Here is a 19,147-nt window from a genome sequence, read left to right as displayed (position 1 = left end):
TCTCTACTAAAAATGTAAATATTAGCAGGGCATGGTGGCGGGTGCCTGTAACCCCAGCTACTCAGGAGGCTGAGGCAGGAGAATCGTTTGAACCTGGGAGGCGGAGGTTGCAATGAGCCAAGATCACACCACTGCACTCCAGCCTGGGCAACAGAGCAAGACTCCATCCCCCCCCAAAAAAAAAAAAATCTTTGTTGAAAGAGTGTAAAAATCAAAACAGCCTAGTTATGCCCAACATAGCTCTTCCCCAGATAAATTTAATTACCAAGAAAGATTTTAAATGGCTAATATCAATCAAGAAGAGACTCTGAAATAACCAATTCTACTAAAAACCCTTTTCATAACTGACACCAGGTGACCCTAAACCCAACTGCAGGCCACCTAAGGATGCCTTTCTCTCCCCATGGCTAAATGACAAGAGGCCATGGCCATGCTTCTGGTCTCTTCCAGGCTTCTCCACTGAACACTTTCGGGTACCTGCTCATATGGCCACTCCTGGCCCCTCAGAGTCCACACTGGTGGTTCTGCCCCCAAAAGATAAATGTAAGAAATAACATAAAATCAACTGTCCATGGATCCAGAACTTTCTAGCACTTTTGTCCCCTGTATAAGTAGACCCATAAGACACTAAAAATCTGCTGTAGCTGGTTAACACAGGAATTTTTGTCCTTCCTCCCAGACAGTGTGAAGACATAGGCTCGTGCATCTGCAGAAGGCAATCCCAGGCCTTTGTCTTCAAAGGAAGGAAGGAAGGCACAGCCTCAGGCCTGCAAAGCCCCTTGCCCTTCCCCGGACTCACCTCGGAAAACTTGCCATCACCAAACCACTGGACCCACCGCATGCCAGACATAGCCTGTCGCTTAGAGGTGGCCTTCCAAGACACCACCATGGCAGGCCACCAGGAGAAGCCCTTGATCTTTCCCCACACGAGGTCCCCTATTCCAAACTCCTTCCCATCCTGGAATAAAAGCCACATGAAGAAATCCCAGTGAGGAGAGGCCATCCTGTCCACTCCACTGTCCCTGAGGGCAACAAAAAGCTTGCCATAAAATACAAGATGTAGCCAGACACTGTGGCTCATGCCTGTAATTCTCAGTACTTTGGGAGACCGAGGCAGGAGGATCGCTTGAGGCCAGGAGTTGGAGACTAGCCCAGGCAACATAGCAAGACTCCATTTCCACAAAAGAATTTATAAAGTAACTGGGCTTTGTGGTGCATGTCTGTAGTCCTAGCTACTAAGGAGGCTGAGATACGAGGATCGTTTGAGGCCAGGAGTTTGAGAGTAGCCTGGGCTCCATAGTGAGATCCCTTCTATACAAAGTAAAATGTAGGAATGGACATAGAAAAAAGGGATCCTAACACATAAATACATACATGTGTAAGTAGTCTTCATGTAGCAATGCTTGAATAAAAGCATAAACAACCTCAATTGGTTAATTAAGCTATGATCCAGACCACTGGATTTATTATACAGACATGAACCTCAGGCAACTGTAGTTCTTAATAGAAGAAAAAGGTATAATATGTACAATATATACCGTATGTACAATCTGATGAACAGAATCACAATATGTATTACGCATGCAGTTGCAGTCCTTATATAAATGTCATGTTGAGAAAAATCACAGTATTCATGTGGTAAATACTGGCATTTGACTTATGTCTGGGAGAGGATTAAGGTAAAGAAAGGACCGTGTTGCATATGGAAGATATTCAGAATTCAAACATGTCAATTATTACAGTTACAAAAATTCTAACAACTATTGTCACTCTATGTTACCAACAGTAGCAGGTAACTGGTTTTTCCCCATGTTCAGTCACCCTGGGCAGGAGCCCCTCTCGGCCATACCTGATACTCTGAACTGTCTCCATCTCCACTGTCTGCCTCCACCTGCGGGGACTCCATGCCCTCCTGCCGGCTGTCCTGGGCTAGGCGGGCATAGGGGGTACTGCTGCTCTGGGGCGTCACACATGTGTCCTCTGTGTCATCTGTGAGGTCGATGGTAAGGTAAGAGCTGGCAGGGGACGGCCATGGCGTTCCTGCCGATGCTGTTGCCCGCCGTCTCAGGGACTGTGGACAGAAGGACACATAGTTTGGGCCACAGCAAAGGATGTTGGGGACCAATGGCACCCCCATATGCCTCCTAGGCAAAAAGAAAGAGGAAAGACCGAAGTTAAAGAGAACAGAGACTGCTGAAGAAACTTTTCCAGGAACATGTATCCCTTAAGAGGTGGGAGGTCATTATAACTGTCCCAGCAACAGAGACAGAAAGATGACGAAGGCACAAATGATGGGTAATGACGAGGGACTCTTAGAGCCGAGCTCGGAGCAGGTCACTGGCTTCTTTGAGCGTTTACTGCGCATGTGACTATTCTTACAACGAGAGTGAAGTGTTGCCATACCCACTAGGGTTGCCTCAAGACAGGTGAAGACATTAGGGAGAAGACAGTTCTGGAAGTCAGTGGTTTCTACCTTGTTCCCAAGTTAGAGAAAGAATCAAGTCAACAGGGAAAACTTCCATTCCCAACAGAGTGTCATCTGAGATCAGATCAGGAGAGAAGCCAACAGGCTTACAGGAAGCTTACCCAGGAAAGAAAAGAAAAAGCAAAAACCTGAAAAGCAGTGTGAAAAAAGGATACAGATTATCCACCAGTCACAGACAGTAGTGCCGTGAGTGAGGTCAGTGCATCTGAGATCAGACCAGGAGAGAAGCCAACAGGCTTACGGGAAGCTTACCCAGGAGAGAAGAGAAAAAGCAAGAACCTGAAAAGCAGTGCAAAAAAAAGGACACAGATTATCCACCAGCCAGACAGTAGTGCAGTGAGTGAGGCATATCTCCCAGTTAGAGACTGGGGGCAGGGGTCTGGGCATCTGGGGAACCAACCCTGGTAGCCGGGAACTCCACGGGAGACTCGTCCACATGGTTGCGGCCCTGCTGGCCTCGGGTGGAACGTGGGGAAGGCCTGTGCCTCTCCCGGCTGGAGACACTGTTGTTATTTCGAGTTCGGACCTGGAAGCAAGAGAGGACATGCACTGGGCCTTAGGTGACTGGGGGCTTGGGGTCTGGCGGGTCCAGGAGGATTAGGCCTTGAGGTGGCCAAGGAAACCTGGTAGCCAGCTTCAGGACAACTGGAAGTGAAAAGGTGATAAGGAGGGACTCTGGACTGAGTCCAGCCAGAATTCCCCAGTTCTTAGAATAGAGGTGGTAGGGTGGCCAGCTAGGCTGCCTGACAATTCCCAGCAGGTCCTGCTCTGCCTGTCACAGCAGACAGACTTGGCCAGCTGAAATGGCACCTGCCAATTGGGATTGAAAAATAAAAATCTGGCCAAGCGCAGTGGCTCATGCCTGTAATCCCAGCACTTTGGGAGGCCAACGTGGGCAGATCACTTGAGGTCAGAAATTGGAGATCATCCTGGATAAAATGGTGAAACCCCATCTCTACTAAAAATACAAAAATTAGCCAGGTGTGGTTGTGAGTGCCTGTAGTCACAGTTACTCAGGAGGCTGAGGCAGGAGAATCACTTGGACCAGGGAGGTGGAGGCTGCAGTGAGCCGATATCAAATCACTGCACTCCAGCCTGGGTAATAGAGTGAGACTGCAGCTCAAAAAAAGAAAAAAAAGAAAAAAACAGAAAGAAAGGAAAATTCATGTTCACTCTAAAACTTTTATGTCAAAGAAGCATAAAGCCAATTACTGGGTTCAGGAAGGCACCAGATCATCAAGATGGAAGAGAATTCCTTAGGCGCTATGTTCATTGTCAAAAATGGCATGAATTTGGTTGTTGCAGAACCTGTGTTCAAATTCTGCATAGAAGAGTTGATGTTTAACCTCGAGTTAGTTGCTGGAATCTTCTCTCATCTCCACAAAGGGGATGATACAGCCCATATCCTGGGAAGGAAGACTGTAACCCACACCTGGGATAGTAACTGTCAGTCTGGTCTCTAAAGGGTTAGGTGACCATAAGCAATAACTGCCTTCCCATTGCCAGACCTCAAAACTTTAAGCCACAAAATCCACCCACAAAAGTGGTGGACTCCCTAGGTCATTAGCAGCTGAGCTGTCCACCCTGCAAACTCTTATCAGTCTTGGACACCTCCAAGAGTATCACAAGAAAGAACTTAAAAACCACCTGAAAGAAATGCCACATACGGAAAACCTTCTGGCTGGGCACAGTGGCTCATGCTCGAAATCTCAGCACTTTGGGAGGCCAAGGTGGGTGGATCACCTGAGGTCAAGAGTTCGAGACCAGCCTGGCCAACATGGTGAAACTTCATCTCTACTAAAAATAGAAAAATCAGCCAGGCATGGTGGTAGGTTCCTGTAATCCCAGCTACTTGGGAGACTGAGGCAGGAGAATCGCTTGAACCCAGGAGGCAGAGGTTGCAGTGAGCTAAGATCACGCCATCGCACTCCAGCCTGGGCAACAGAGCGAGACTCTATCTTAAAAAAAAGAAGAAAAAAAAAAAAAAGAAAAAGAAAAAAGAAAACTTTCCAACAACAGTCCCAGAGCCTTGCCTACATTTTCTAGTTTCTTTTTTTTTTTCCCTCAGCTCACTGCAAGTTCCGCCTCCCAGTTTCCTGGGACTATACAGGCGCCTGCCACCATGCTCGGCTGATTTTTTGTTTTTAGTAGAGCCAGGATGGTCTTGATCTTCTGACCTCGTGATCCGCCTGCCTTGGCCTCCCAAAGTGCTGGGATTACAGGCATGAGCCACCACGCCCGGCTATATTTTCTAGTTTCAAAACATTTGGTTGTCACTTTCTCTCTTAAAAGCTCCCTTAAGGAGATGGAAGACACTTTTGTTATGCTATGTCAACTGGTGGCTACGAGAGCTTTGGCTCAGGGTGTGACTACTTACAGCTGGGCTTTCTGACCGAGTCCTGGTTTCCCGGAAGAGCTTTGGCATCACTGGGGTGTCAGAGCCATCCCCATCTTCCCCGTCGCCATCACCTGTCAAGTCCTGTATAAGGAAACACGATGAACATGAAGAAGGCCCAGGGTATCAGCAAGTCAAAGAAACAAGGCAACTGCAATATGCAAGACTGACCGCCTGTGTCTTGCAGGGAGACCGGGTCACTTATCACAACACACCGCATATGGGTGCAGACACAGGCTAACCACGAGAGATGCCCCAGAAGCAATGCCATGAAACCTGCACCATGTCATCAAGGCTTCCTCATGCAGGTCTCACACCTCACACCAAAACCCAACGTAAGCCAAACACAAACGCTGAAGCAGTGAGCAGCTAGGTCTGGCTGGAGTGCTAAGTACTTGCCTTCACTCACCAATTATGTGGCTTTGTGTCCATTTCTCTCATTTTAAAATTGGAATAACAGTACTTCCCTCACAGCACAACAGGGTTACATCAAGAATCAAATAATATGCCAAGTGTGGTGGCTCATACCTGTAATCCCAACACTTTGGGAGGCTGGGGCAGACTGAGGTCACCTGAGGTCAGAAGTTTGAGACCAGTCTGGCCAAGATGGTGAAATCCCATCTCTACTAAGAACACAAAAATTAGGCCGGGCGTGTAATCCCAGCACTTTGGGAGGCCGAGACGGGTGGATCATCTGAGGTCAGGAGTTCAAGACCAGCCTGGCCAATATAGCGAAACCCTGTCTCCACTAAAGATACAAAAATTAGCAGGGCATGGTGGCGTGTGCCTGTAATTCCAGCTACTCATACTACTCATACTCAGGAGGCTGAGGCAGGAGAATCGCTTAAACCTGGGAGGTGGAGGTTGCAGCGAGCCAAGATCGTGACATTGCACTCCAGTGAGGCTCTGTCTCAAAACAAAACAAAACAAAACAAACAAACAAAAAGAAATGTGTGTCCAAGAGATTTCCCTACTGTTACTGGTAACTAGCTATCAGAAACAAAACAGCAGTGCTGAGCCTTTGATCCTGCAGCTGCCCTAACTCCTCTCAGGGCTTGGATTCCTCACCTTCTCAGTCCCCTCAGTAGGTTGGCCACCACCGAGAATAGAAGCTGAGGGTGAGTTTTCATTGCTCAGGACTTTTTTGACTGACACTGGCTCTGAGCAAAACCAACCCAACTGACAAACTCTACTACGAATAATTAGGAAACAGACGGTGTCAGTAAAGGAAGGAACACAAAACATGATGGGAAAGATCCAATCTTGGAAAAGTAAATGAAGTAGAAAGCTTGATAATGTAGCAAGTCTTAAAATATATAATTGTTTGAAATTCATTAAAATAAGCTTAGACAAGTTTTTTTCCAGCTTGTAAAAAAATTCCTAGAGCCCACATAATCCTGACATCAAAACTACAGATAGATTTAAGGAAATAAAATCAGCCGGGTGCGGTGGCTCACACTTGTAATCCCAGCACTTTGGGAGGTAGGGACAGGTGGATCACTTGAGGCCAGGAATTGAAGACCAACCTGGTCAACATGGTGAAACCCCATCTCTACTAAAAATAGAAAAAAATTGGCTGGGTATGGTGGTACACTGCCTGTAGTCCCAGCTACTCAGGAGCCCGAGGCAGGGGAATCCCTTGAGCCTGGGAGGCGGGAGGTTGCAGTGAGCAGAGATCATGCCACTGCACTCCAGCCCGGGCAACAGACTGGAGTGCAACAAAAATAAATGAATAAAAAAAAAAAATCCTATACTCATTTCATTCATGAATACATGAATAAAATCAACTTCAAAATGCACCATGACCAAGTTGGACTCATTCCAGGAATAAAAAGACAGTTTGCTGGCCAGGCGCAGTGGCTCAAGCCTGTAATCCCAGCACTTTGGGAGGCCGAGACAGGCGGATCACGAGGTCAGGAGATCGAGACCATCCTGACTAACACGGTGAAACCCCGTCTCTACTAAAAAATACAAAAAACTAGCCGGGCGAGGTGGCAGGCGCCTGTAGTCCCAGCTACTTGGGAGGCTGAGGCAGGAGAATGGCGTGAACCCGGGAGGCGGAGCTTGCAGTGAGCTGAGATCCGGCCACTGCACTCCAGCCTGGGCGACAGAGCGAGACTCCGTCTCAAAAAAAAAAAAAAAAGACAGTTTGCTATACAGTAGTCTCCCCTTATCCAGGGAGGATACATTCAAGACCCCCCATGGCTGCCTGACACCTTTGAACATGGAACCCTATATGTGCTGTGTTTTTGTCTATATCTACATACCTAGGATAAAGTTTAATTTATAAATTAGGCACAGATTAACAACTAATAATAAAATAGAGCAATTACAATATACTGTTAATAAAAGCCATATGAATGTGGTTTCTCTCTCGTACTCTATTCAGGGTTTATCTGTCCTTCCACGGTTTATGACCTAGTGTCTTCCTCCTCTGCACTTTTATGAATGTAGGTTATATCAGACATCATCTTCTGGAGGAGTCTGGTTTCACTGCAGTTTTGGATGGTTTCCTTTCTCAATCAACTTCAACTCTTCTGAAAATGTAGCAGCAGCTTTTTCATTGGCAAATGCAGCCTCTCCAGTCATTTTTATAGTTTTCAGTAGAAACCTGTTCTTGAATCTATGTAACCATCCCTTACTTGAAGTAAATGGTTTGGTGTCAGGAGATGCCTTGATATCTATCAGCTCAATGCTTCCTGGCACAAAGCACTGCTGTCAATCAGAACACATTTCTGTTCACGTCTTCCACCTACAAACTTAATGCCTTTCCCATCTTAGCTACACACTTATCACACAACATGGCTCTAACTTTTGCAGTTGGAGGTGCAACAGTAAAACTAGCATGAATTTATTTTTCCTTCTTCTTCATTTCACGGCTGGAAGATTTGTTCTTACCACAATCTAACAACTTCAGCGTATGACGTCTTTCCTTATTGAGAACTTTCACTTTTTCACTGAAAGGAAACACTTCGTGGCTTCTCTTTGGCATAACTGAATTGCCAGCATCATCACTCCTGCACTTTGGGGCCGTTATTAACAAGCATTACTTGAACACAAGCACTGTGATACTGCAACTGATCTGATCACGGAGATGGCTACTAGTGACTAACAGGCAGGTAGCACCTAAGCATCATGACGTTGGACAAAGACAGGACTGGTCCTGGGTAGGACAGAGCAGGACAGTGCGAGATTCCATCATGCTACCAGAATGGCACTCAATTTAAAATGTATAAATTGCTTATTTCTGGGATTTACCATTTAATATTTTCCATCTAATACTTTCAGACGGCAGCTGACCGCAAGCAACTGAAATCGTGGAAAGCAAAATGACAAATAAGAGGGGACTACCATATGAGAGATTTCTCAATGTAACTGATAGTCCAGATTGAAAAAATAATGCCAAATATATGCAGAAAGCATCTAGCTCAACAACCCTCCACACATTTGCAGATGCCAGTTTTTATGGGCCTCAGGTTGCCCATGTGATGAAAGCCAAAGACAACGTCCCTGAGCCCTGAAAAAGGGAGAGCGGAGACCATACCTGCGTGTAGCTTAGCAGACTGGACACCTCCCTCTTGGAGAGTCGCGAGCTTGATCTTCGGCCTGTAGAGGAAACAGCCAGGAGTCTGTTTTGAGGGGGCAGGCACCAGCCTAGGGAACGGCCTTGCTGATACGGGCTGCTCTCCGTGGCGTGGCCTGGGATCTCCCCTACACTACTGTCAGCCACAGGGGTTTGCTCTCAGTCCCTCGGTATCGTTCATCTTCTCCGCTGATTTTATTCATAAGACAACAGAGCCCTGGGCCAGGCACGTGACAGGACCCAAAACAACACTGAAGTTACCAAGAAGGGGAGCCCTCCGACTGCTTCCAGCAGGGTGCTGCCCATCCAGGGACCACTAACTACATTTCCAGGAACAATTCACTGCCTGCCGTGTCAGCCGCTTCTCAAGTGCTCCCATGTAGAGTGTGGCTATTGTGGGGAACAATGCAGAAATAGAACCCTTTCACGCTCGCAGGAAGTTCCATGGGATGGCACAGCTGAGAGGACAATGCAGGGCTTTCCAGCCCAGCTGGGGCGGGATCCCAAGTGAGCTGGCTGGAGCTGCTCAGGGCAGGGTGGAAAGGAAGCACACTCCAGACCTCCCCTCCCAACTCCAGCCCAGCTCTGAGTGGGGAGAGGGTCCCACTGCAGAAGAGCTCTCCGAGAGCCCATGCTGTCCCGACTGGCGGAGAACAGGGAACCATCAACCCTGTGTCACGCTCAGAGTCCCAGTTGAGATGAGAGTCTCAAAGGGGAGGCCAAGGGCTGCGGGCAGGCGTGAAGGGCTCAGCCCTGCATCCCTCCTTGCTGGAGCTCTCTTCCCTCCCAGGGAATTGTGGTGGAGGTTGTCAGAGACTCTCCCCAAAGCCTCCAGTGGTCTGCAGTGACTGCTCAATGTGTCAGCGCCTGACACCACCCCAGTCCCCACTGCCCAGCCACCTCTGATCTCCGGGGTGCGGATGGCCTCCAGGATCGGGGGCGAGTCGGAGGACTGGTCGCTGCAGGCCCCATTGACGAGGATCGAGTCTTCCCTCCCGCCGGCGTCCTCCTCTCCATTGAGATGCCTGGTGTCTCCCTTCATGCTTTCCTGTGGGAGAAGCCAGAACGGGTGGGGTAGAAGGGAAGCAGGGACACGAGAGGGGCAGTGTTCCCCCAGACGCCCCGCCATGGGCTCTATGTTCCCAGGCCAAGGCCCCAGGATGCATTCTCAGGGTGATGCTCTTGCCCAAGCACCCCACCCAGGCTGCCCCCCATAGCCTCCCCCTCACCAAGCTCGGAGGCTCAGGACTTGGTTCCATGTGGACTGGTTGTCCCGAAGGCTCAGACGCCAGCACCCAGGACAGAGGCGGGGGCCAGGGCTGGGGTCTTAGGCTCAGACTGCTCTGTGCAATTAGCCAGCCCCTTCAAACAATGCCATTTAGGACCTGCCTGCCCCGGACTGTCTGCCGCCAGCCTCTGTCCCCTCTGGCCCTGGCCCCCTCTCCCTGCTCAGCCTCTGCAGGGGCTCAGGAAGCCAGTGCATTATTTTCCCTCCTGACCCCTTTGTTTGCTCTCTCCCTTCCCCTCAATCTCCAGGTCCTCTTCCCACCCACCCCCTCCTCCCCCACAGAACCGCTTCTCTCCTCTCCATGGCAGCACAAGCCCCGCCTCACCCCATCCTCCAGGGCCCATTGGTCTGCCGGCCTGTCGCTCACTCCCTTCCTCCCTCACCAGCTGGGGCTCAGAGTCCCAAGTTCCCAAGGAGGGAAGGATGAAGGAGGCACAGGCAGAAAGCCTGGGGGGAGTTAACTGGAGGGGGACTCCCCAGATCTGTTGTAGCTTCACCCTCACCTCTGGGACTTGGCCTCCCCACTGCTGCCCCTCCTGGTCAGGTAAATCAGCTAACACACAGGGCCAGGGACACACTGATGGGTTGGCAGGCTGTGTGACCTCTGGGCTGGCCCATTGCCTGCAACATTGTGGGCACACAGATTTTGTTGGATGCAAGAACCTGTATGTATCTCCCTCTAGGGAGACTGGGGAGCTCACCTTCTAGAAAAAGAAAACTGACACACAGACTAGGTTATTCTCCAAGGTCATATAGCCCATCTAAGAGGTGGGGCCAGGATTAGATAGAGAACAAGTAAAAAAACTCCAGTGCAGGCCGGGCGCGGTGGCTCAAGCCTGTAATCCCAGCACTTTGGGAGGCCGAGACGGGCGGATCACGAGGTCAGGAGATCGAGACCATCCTGGCGAACACGGTGAAACCCCGTCTCTACTAAAAATACAAAAAACTAGCCGGGCGAGGTGGCGGGCGCCTGTAGTCCCAGCTACTCGGGAGGCTGAGGCAGGAGAATGGCGTGAACCCGGGAGGCGGAGCTTGCAGTGAGCTGAGATCCGGCCACTGCACTCCAGCCTGGGCGACAGAGACAGACTCCGTCTCAAAAAAAAAAAAAACAAAAAAAAAAACTCCAGTGCACAAATGCCATCTGAAACCGAGTTTTCCAAGTCACTTGCCTTTGCTGTTTGTTCCACCTTTGGTTGGCAAAAATATTACAAAAGCCTAGGGACAATATGAGACCTCCAGGCCCCCATCCCTGAGCCACAAACAGCTCCAGGTCACTCACACCACACCCTTGTGTCCTGGAACCGTGCCTGGGAAAAGCTTCCCCAAAAAGCTGCTTCCCATATGCACGGGGTCTTCCAGCCTCTGGGCTCCATCATGGAGACATACCAGCGCCTGCCAGACAACCCGTGCTAGCCTCGCAGTTTATCTTCTATCCATCCATCCATCCATCCATCTATCTTAGAGACAGGGTCTCACTCAGTCACCCAGGCTGGAGTGCAGTGGTGTAATCACGGCTCCCTGCAGGCTAGAACTCCCAGGGCTTGAGTGATCCTCCGGCTGGGCCCACATGTGTGTGCCACCATGTGCGGCTAATTTTCTGTAGAAACAGAGCCTGGCTACGTTGCCCAGGCTGGCCTCAAACTCCTAGCCTCATGGGATCCTCCTACCTCGGCATCTCAAACCAGGGTACCTTCTAGAAGCCACACCTTGTATTGCGGGCTCTGAGCTGCACTGGCGCCACTGGCACTGCCCACCAGGGGGCGCCGTGGAGCCCAGTCTGATGTGCCCAGTGGCGGCAGAGGTGCAATTTGTGGTGGGTGCACCTGCCCATTGCATGGGGCAACTGGACCTCTGCTGCTACTCCCCATGTGGCCCAGGAGCCACACAGGCTACAGTACCATCACCTGAGAGCTGGTCGGAATAACTGTTGGAACTGGGAGCTGCTGAAGAAATCTCAGGCACTAAGCTAGATGTCCTGAAGCAGGATTTTCTTTTTTTTTTTTGAGACGGAGTCTCTCTGTCGCCCCAGGCTGGAGTGCAGTGGCCGGATCTCAGCTCACTGCAAGCTCCGCCTCCCGGGTTCACGCCATTCTCCTGCCTCAGCCTCCCAAGTAGCTGGGACTACAGGCGCCTGCCACCTCGTCCGGCTAGTTTTTTGTATTTTTTAGTAGAGACGGGGTTTCACCGTGTTAGCCAGGATGGTCTCGATCTCCTGACCTCGTGATCCGCCTGTCTCGGCCTCCCAAAGTGCTGGGATTACAGGCTTGAGCCACCGCGCCCGGCCAAGATTTTCTTTTTTTTTTGAGACGGAGTCTCCCTCTGTCGCCAGGCTGGAGTGCAGTGGTGCAATCTTGGCTCACTGCAACCTCTGTTGAGAGTTCAAGCAATTCTCCTGCCTCAGCCTCCTGAGTAGCTGGGATTACAGGCATGAGCCACCACACCCAGCTAATTTTTGTATTTTTTTTTTTTTTTTTTTGAGATGGAGTCTCACTCTGTCGCCCAGGCTGAAGCACAGTGGCCGGATCTCAGCTCACTGCAAGCTCCGCCTCCCGGGTTCACACCATTCTCCTGCCTCAGCCTCCTGAGTAGCTGGGACTACAGGCGCCCGCCACCTCGCCCGGCTAGTTTTTTGTATTTTTTTAGTAGAGACGGAGTTTCACCGGGTTATCCAGGATGGTCTCGATCTCCTGACCTCATGATCTGCCCGTCTCGGCCTCCCAAAGTGCTGGGATTACAGGCTTGAGCCACCGCGCCCGGCCAATTTTTGTATTTTTAGTAGAGACGGGGTTTCACCATGTTGGCCAGGATGGTCTCGATCTCTTGTCCTCGTGATCTGTCCACCTCAGCCTCCCAAAGTGCTGGGATTACGGGCATGAGCCACTGCACCCAGCCTGAAGCAGGATTTTCACAAGACATTTTAACACACACAAGTCATGCCTGGGTGATTAATATGCATGTTAAAGCAGCATTGTTCAGCTTATAAACATGTGTGCTGAAACACAGCACATAGGCTTTCTATGTCTCACATGATCCAGGATGTGTGCCAGCACATGTTAAGGAATTTCCCCCAACCCCCAAGGACAGGGGATATGCCTGAGTCAGACCAATCAGCTGCTTCTCAGCCCTTTTTCTCCCAAGCCCTGACCCGGAAGAACAGGCTGGCTGACCTATGGCCAGTTCCTACGTGATGAAGCGACCAGAATCCCAGGGAAGCTGCTGGAGTGTCCTTTCAGAATAATCATTACTTTCAAGCATTTCACCTCAGGCCAAACCAGCGAACTAAGTAACCTAGTGGGCCTGGCATAGAGTAGGAGGTGGGGCTCCCTGGTGTACCTGGTGTCTCCAGGAGGGTCCACCACCCCAAAGTGCTCTGGGGGCAAGACACATAGGGTTTGTTTGTGGCCAGGAGCTGGTGGCAAACCAGAGGCCTGGACTAAAGGATGTGACCTCCTTCGCCTTCATCCAGGACCCAGGGTTCTAATGTGTGCTGGGTTTCGCAGGCAACATTGAACCCCAGTCCTCAGACAGCCCCTAACTGGGTCAACAAGAAGCCAGACAGGAGTCTCACCTCCTAGACAGACCCAGGTTGACAATGATTAACCACCCTGGGACTTCCCCCAGGGCCTCAGCAGTGCCAACTAGTCACCAGCCTACCCGACGTGTGGGCAGCACGCCTTCTAAAACCCGTATCTCAACATTCAGGAAAAGTCTCAAGCCCCTAGAACAAGACCTGTGGGTACTGGAGAGAGAGTCCAGGAAGAAAACCCACAATAAATGGCACCAGCTACCTGGGTGCCCCCCAGGAGCAAGCTGAGCACTTAAATACACTTTCTTCTTGTTGCATAATTCAATGTGATTTCATTTAAAATTCCTTCTGTTTTTATCATGACCCTACATTTGTAGTGAAATTAACTACCCTCATTGCCTTATAGCCACAGCTGTGTAGACAGTATACACAAACTTCAGAACCTGCACCCGTGACTAAAAGATGCCCAGCTCAGCCGGGCACGGTGGCTCAAGCCTGTAATCCCAGCACTTTGGGAGGCCGAGACGGGCGGATCATGAGGTCAGGAGATCGAGACCATCCTGGCTAACACGGTAAAACCCCGTCTCTACTAAAAAATACAATAAACTAGCCAGGCGAGGTGGCGGGCGCCTGTAGTCCCAGTTACTCGGGAGGCTGAGGCAGGAGAATGGCGTAAACCCGGGAGGCAGAGCTTGCAGTGAGCTGAGATCTGGCCACTGCACTCCAGCCCTCCAGCCCCGGCGACAGACTCCATCTCAAAAAAAAAACAAAAAAGATGCCCAGCTCAGTTCCTCCCCCACCCCGCTTTAGTCTACACGCAGGCCAAGACAATCTAGCCTTGAGGCATGTGCTGCTGTGTTCTCTTAGCCTGGAAGGCCTCCCACCTCCCTACACCTCCTGCTTCCTTTCTCAGACCTCAACACCCACAGCTAAAAATCCAGGAATAAAAGCTTCTCTCCCAGGCCTTTCCTCCCACATACATAAATACATAAGAATCCCCCCTAATAATAAGGTCATCTTTTTTTCAGTGCTTACTATTTGTCAGGCACTGTTTTGGCTTTACCCACCTTAACTCATTTAATCTTTAAATGTGGTGAGTACCGTTATTCCTGTTTTGCAGATGGAGAAACCTGAGACAAAGACTGACATACTACCTCCTTGATCAGTATATAGGGAAGGTAAATAACATACAAATTTAACTACATGTTCTTAGAATCAGGACAAGAGAAATTAAATTAGCATCAGGTGTGTACTGGTGGCTACGAATCTCCCCCACCTCTTTCTATGTATCTCACTGACTTCATGATTCAAGGCTGGCATTTCCAGATAACATGGCCCCCATCACAAGCCAACTGCTTTATCTAACATGACCTATCCAGAGTGGCGGACATGCTGGATTTAGAACTGCGCCATCCCAATCTGCCACTATAACATCAAGTAGCTAACAGTTCCCAGGGCCCTACTTACTGTAGGCTGAACACTGTCTCTACCACCATGGATTTTTATTTTTTTTCTTTTTTAAGATCAAGTCTTACTCTGTCACCTGGGCTGGAGTGCAGTGGGGTGATCTCAGCTCACTGCAACCTCCACCTCCCCGGTTCAAGCAATTCTCCCGCCTCAGCCTCCTGAGTAGCTGGGATTACAGGCTTGCACCACCATGCCTGGCTAATTTTTATATTTCAGTAGAGACGGGGTTTCGCCATGTTGGCCAGGCTGGTCTCAAACTCCTGACCTCAGGTGATCCACCTGCCTTACCCTGGGATTACAGGTGTAAGCTGCTGCGCCCAGCCTGTCTGCCACCTCTTTTAACCCCCACCCCATCCTGGGGCAGGTCTTATTATCCCCCTGCCTTCAACAGGCTCAGATGAGTTAAGTCACACAGAGAAGTGGCAGTGCCAAATCTCATGCCCAGGCAGTCCAAGGCACGTGCCTGGAACTGCCATAACCGAGACAGACAAGAATTACAGAAGTTATGAACAATGCATCACCCATTCCAGGGATGAAGGGAGCTTCGTGGCTGGGACATGATACACCAGCTGAGAGTTTCCCTTCACAGGAGGTGGCTGCCTAACCTTGTGATGAGAGGTGAACTCTGACCCTTTCCCAGAGGCTGGGGTCCAGCGCGTGATTCGGGGTGGGCAGCAGCACTGGGTGGGCCCACCCACAAGGTTCTCCCCCAGGGGCCTTCCTCATTAGTGCAGCAGGGTGCCTGTGCCCCGACTGAACCAGGTCAGATGTACTCAAATGCAATGTGGCAGACAGAGGGGTAGGTGGCACCCCCAATTAGACTCAAGAGGAGGCTCAGGGACTCGCCCCAACCCAGCAATAATGCTGAGAACTGATGTCACTCATTTCCTCCAGGCTGACACCAGCAGCAGAGCTGTTTCACAGCACTTCGTAAATGTTAATTGCATTAATTAAACCTCACAATGCAGGAAGGGGGGTCACTTTGGTATCTGCCCCAACCCCGGGGTGCAGTAAAAAATTAAAAACTAAAATACTTCATTCAGTGGAGAGTATCAATTTAAAGAAAAAATAAATAAAAATTCCACCTCCACAGCCTATGTTAGAGAAATCTAGGGCCAGGTGTGGTAGCTCAAGCCTGTAATCCCAGCACTTTGGGAGGCTGAGGCGGGTGGATCACCTGAGGTCAGGAGTTCAAGACCAGCCTGGCCAACATGGTGAAACCCCATCTCTACTAAAAATAAAAAAATTAGGCCGGGCGCGGTGGCTCATGCTTGTAATCCCAGCACTTTGGGAGGCCGAGGCAGGCAGATCACGAGGTCAGGAAACCGAGACCACGGTGAAAACCTGTCCCTACTAAAAATACAAAAAATTAGCTGGGCGTGATGGCGGGCACCTGTAGTCCCAGCTACTTGGAGAGGCTGAGGCAGGAGAATGGCCTGTAATCCCAGCACTTTGGGAGGCCGAGGCGGGCAGATCACTTGAGGCCAGGAGTTCAAGACCAGCCTGATCAACATGGTGAAACCCCGTCTCTACTAAAAACACACACAAAAAAATTAGCTGAGCGTGGTGGCAGGCGCGTGTAATCCCAGCTACTCAGGAGGCTGGGCAGGAGAATCACTTGAACCCGGGAGGCGGAGATTGCAGTGAGCAGCTTGCAGTGAGGCTGAAATTGTGCCACTATACTCCAGCCTGGGCAACAAGGGGGAGACTCCATTTCAAAAAAGAAAAGAAAAAAGCAAAGAAAACAAAAAAGACAAGACAAGACATGGGAGACCCCCAAAAAGACGGGAGGATGGGAAGCAGCAAGGGTTGAAAAACCACCTATCAGGTACAACGTTCAGTATTTGGGTAATGGATATACCAGAAGCCCAATCCCCACCAGTAAGTAATATACCCATGCAACAAACAAGCACATGTACTCCTTGAATCTGAAAAAGAAAAAAAAAAGGCCGGGTGCGGTGGCTCAGGCCTGTAATCCCAGCACTTTGGGAGGCCAAGGCGGGCGGATCACAGGATCAGGCGATTGAGACCATCCCTGCTAACACAGTGAAACCCCATCTCTACTAAAAATACAAAAAATTAGTTGGGCGTGGTGGCACACACCTGTAGTCCCAGCTACTCGGGAGGCTGAGGCAGGAGAATGGCGTGAACCCGGGAGGCGGAGCTTGCAGTAAGCGAGATCATGCCACTGCACTCCAGCCTAGGTGACACAGCGAGACTCCGTCTCAAAAAAAAAAAAAAGAAAAGAAAAAAAGACACCATAAAACAATGCAGTAAGTAGGCTGTAAAAGTTAAGCCCAGGGAGGGACACCATACCTAGGTGAAGTAGAGAGGGGGAAGGATCCAGGCAGCAGGGACAGCACATCCAAAGGAAAGGGGGCCACACACAGGCTGTCCACACCAGTGGCAGCAGAACACGTGACAGAACACAAGGTCCCAGTACTGTGCTTTTGTCTGATAAGGAACTTACCCTAAATTCCAGAAAATATCAGATTTACAGGAAAGCAGTAAAAAAAAAAAAAAAAACGCTGTTGGGCACAGTGGCTCATGCCTGTAATCCCAACACTTTAGAAGGTCGAGGCTTGAGCTTGGGCTCAGGAGCTGAACGCCAGCCTGGGCAACACAGCAAGACCTCCTCTCTATTAAAATATTTTTTTAAATTAGTTGAATGTGTTGGCATGCCCCTGTTGTCCTAGCTACTCGCCTGTAGTCCCAGCTCCTCAGAAGGTGATGGGGAATGATCACCTAAGCCTCGGAGGTTGAGGGTGCAGTAAGCTATCGTCACGCCATGCACTCTAGGCCCTGTTCTCAAAAAAAAAAAAAAAAAAAAAAAAACCAATATTTTTCTCAAACCCCAGTTTTATAATCTGTGAAATAAAGTAACCCACCTGATTCACTGGGAAGTTGGTACCAAGGACACCTACATAGATGACACCTGAAGTCACTTATTCTCAGGTGCCATCTTGCTGCCCACCCCAGCACCCTCCACAATTCGGGATGCATTTGGGGAATTGCTCAATGCCTCTAGGTCATGAGTACCTGTACCATTGTCATCCTACAGTAGAAGCTGGGCCCTTGGCAGAGTAAGCAGAATTATCAGAAGAGTGTGTCCATACAAAAAAATTAACCAGGCGTAGTGGCACACACCTATAGTCCCAGTTACTCGGGAGGCTGAGGCAGGAGAATCGCTTGAACCTGGGAAGCGGAGGTCGCAGTGAGTCACTGCTCTCCAGCCTGGGCAACAGTACAGGCTCCGTCTCAAAAAAAAAAAAAGTGTGTGTCCAAACAGGGAAAAACCAGACAAGTGGCTATCTGCAGGCTGTTCATGACACCAAAATACACTCAGATGTTTGTCAGTGCATTGGAATAAAATCATGTCATTACCTTTTAGATAAGTAACAGAAAAAAAAAACCTGGGACCATAAAGACCTGAAAAGATATGACAGTAACTTTAGAGTCTAAACTTTTTGCCCTTTATACAAAAAACACAAGCACCCAGCCCCTTCCCCTATATCCACTTCGAGAACCCCTTGAAGGGTGTGGCAGCCCCAGGGAGTGGTCAATGGTAATTCAGAGAATGAGGGGCAGCATAGGAGCAGAATCCTAGGCACTGCCATGCCCAATTCCTGTGGCCACCTACCCCTTGGCAAAATCAGAGCCTAGGGCCCTCTGTCCCCTCCCAAGAGGGCAAAGGAGGTCAATGTTCTGGAAAGAGACCCCCTCAACCTTGGCCCCTCCCTCACAGTGGGCTGCACCTGTGGCTTCAACTAAGAACGTCTTAAATCTCGAGTCTACGTATCTACACAGTATTTAGTCATCTTAAGCCTAAACACCTACACAGCAGGGATACTGGTTCAGTCTTTGGGATAGTAATCTCGACTGTGTCATCTAAAATGCCTAACATCTATATCCTGCTACACAGGATTCTACTGCTCAGAAACCACCCAGTTCAAAGCTCTCGCGAAGGCCTCTGTGCAAGGGGGTCACTGCAGTCCTGTTTGTCACAGCAAACACTGCAATAAAATCACAGTCAAGAGGACTGGTTAACTAAATTACCTACTTCCACAATAGGGGGCAAAGAGTGCAGTACTTATTGTTAGACAAAGTTATGTAAAGTGAAAACAAAAAACCTGCATAATACAATATCAATTATTAATGTTTAAGCCATTTACCTCCAGCGTTTCTTCTCTAACTCTAAAAATTCATACTCAGAAGGAAGGTTTAGGGTAACTACCTTAAGCCCATGTAACCTTTTTCTTTTTTGAGACAGTTTCGCTCTTGTTTCCCAGGCTGGAGTGCAATGGTGCGATCTCGACTCACTGCAACCTCCACCTCCCAGGTTCAAGCGATTCTCCTGCCTCAGCCTCCATAGTAGCTGGGATTACAGGAATGAGCCACCACAC

At 49.6% G+C, this 19,147-nt stretch overlaps 1 protein-coding gene across 7 annotated transcripts in view; it reads right to left on the bottom strand.

Annotated features, from left to right (window-relative positions):
* Window positions 1–19,147, bottom strand: part of DNMT3B (DNA methyltransferase 3 beta) — a 49,180-nt gene that overhangs the window by 20,020 nt on the left and 10,013 nt on the right. For 4 of the 7 annotated variants that reach the window (XM_008020657.3, XM_073007866.1, XM_008020686.3 and 1 more), the window contains exons 2-7: window positions 9,364–9,511; window positions 8,425–8,486; window positions 4,863–4,964; window positions 2,886–3,011; window positions 1,850–2,071; window positions 800–958 (exon numbers count right to left, since the gene is read on the bottom strand). In XM_008020657.3, the coding sequence (XP_008018848.1) occupies window positions 800–958; window positions 1,850–2,071; window positions 2,886–3,011; window positions 4,863–4,964; window positions 8,425–8,486; window positions 9,364–9,505 (813 nt within the window). In that variant the 5' untranslated portion in view covers window positions 9,506–9,511. The remainder of the gene's footprint in view (window positions 1–799; window positions 959–1,849; window positions 2,072–2,885; window positions 3,012–4,862; window positions 4,965–8,424; window positions 8,487–9,363; window positions 9,512–19,147) is intronic. The other 3 variants (XM_073007867.1, XM_073007870.1, XM_073007872.1) reach the window with 1 other exon arrangement.

This window comes from Chlorocebus sabaeus, chromosome 2 (genome assembly GCF_047675955.1).
Source record: "Chlorocebus sabaeus isolate Y175 chromosome 2, mChlSab1.0.hap1, whole genome shotgun sequence".
In the NCBI taxonomy this organism is placed as follows: Eukaryota; Metazoa; Chordata; class Mammalia; order Primates; family Cercopithecidae; genus Chlorocebus; species Chlorocebus sabaeus.
The sequence above is the reverse complement of the archived record's forward strand: the minus strand, read 5'-3'. Positions and strand labels throughout refer to the sequence as shown.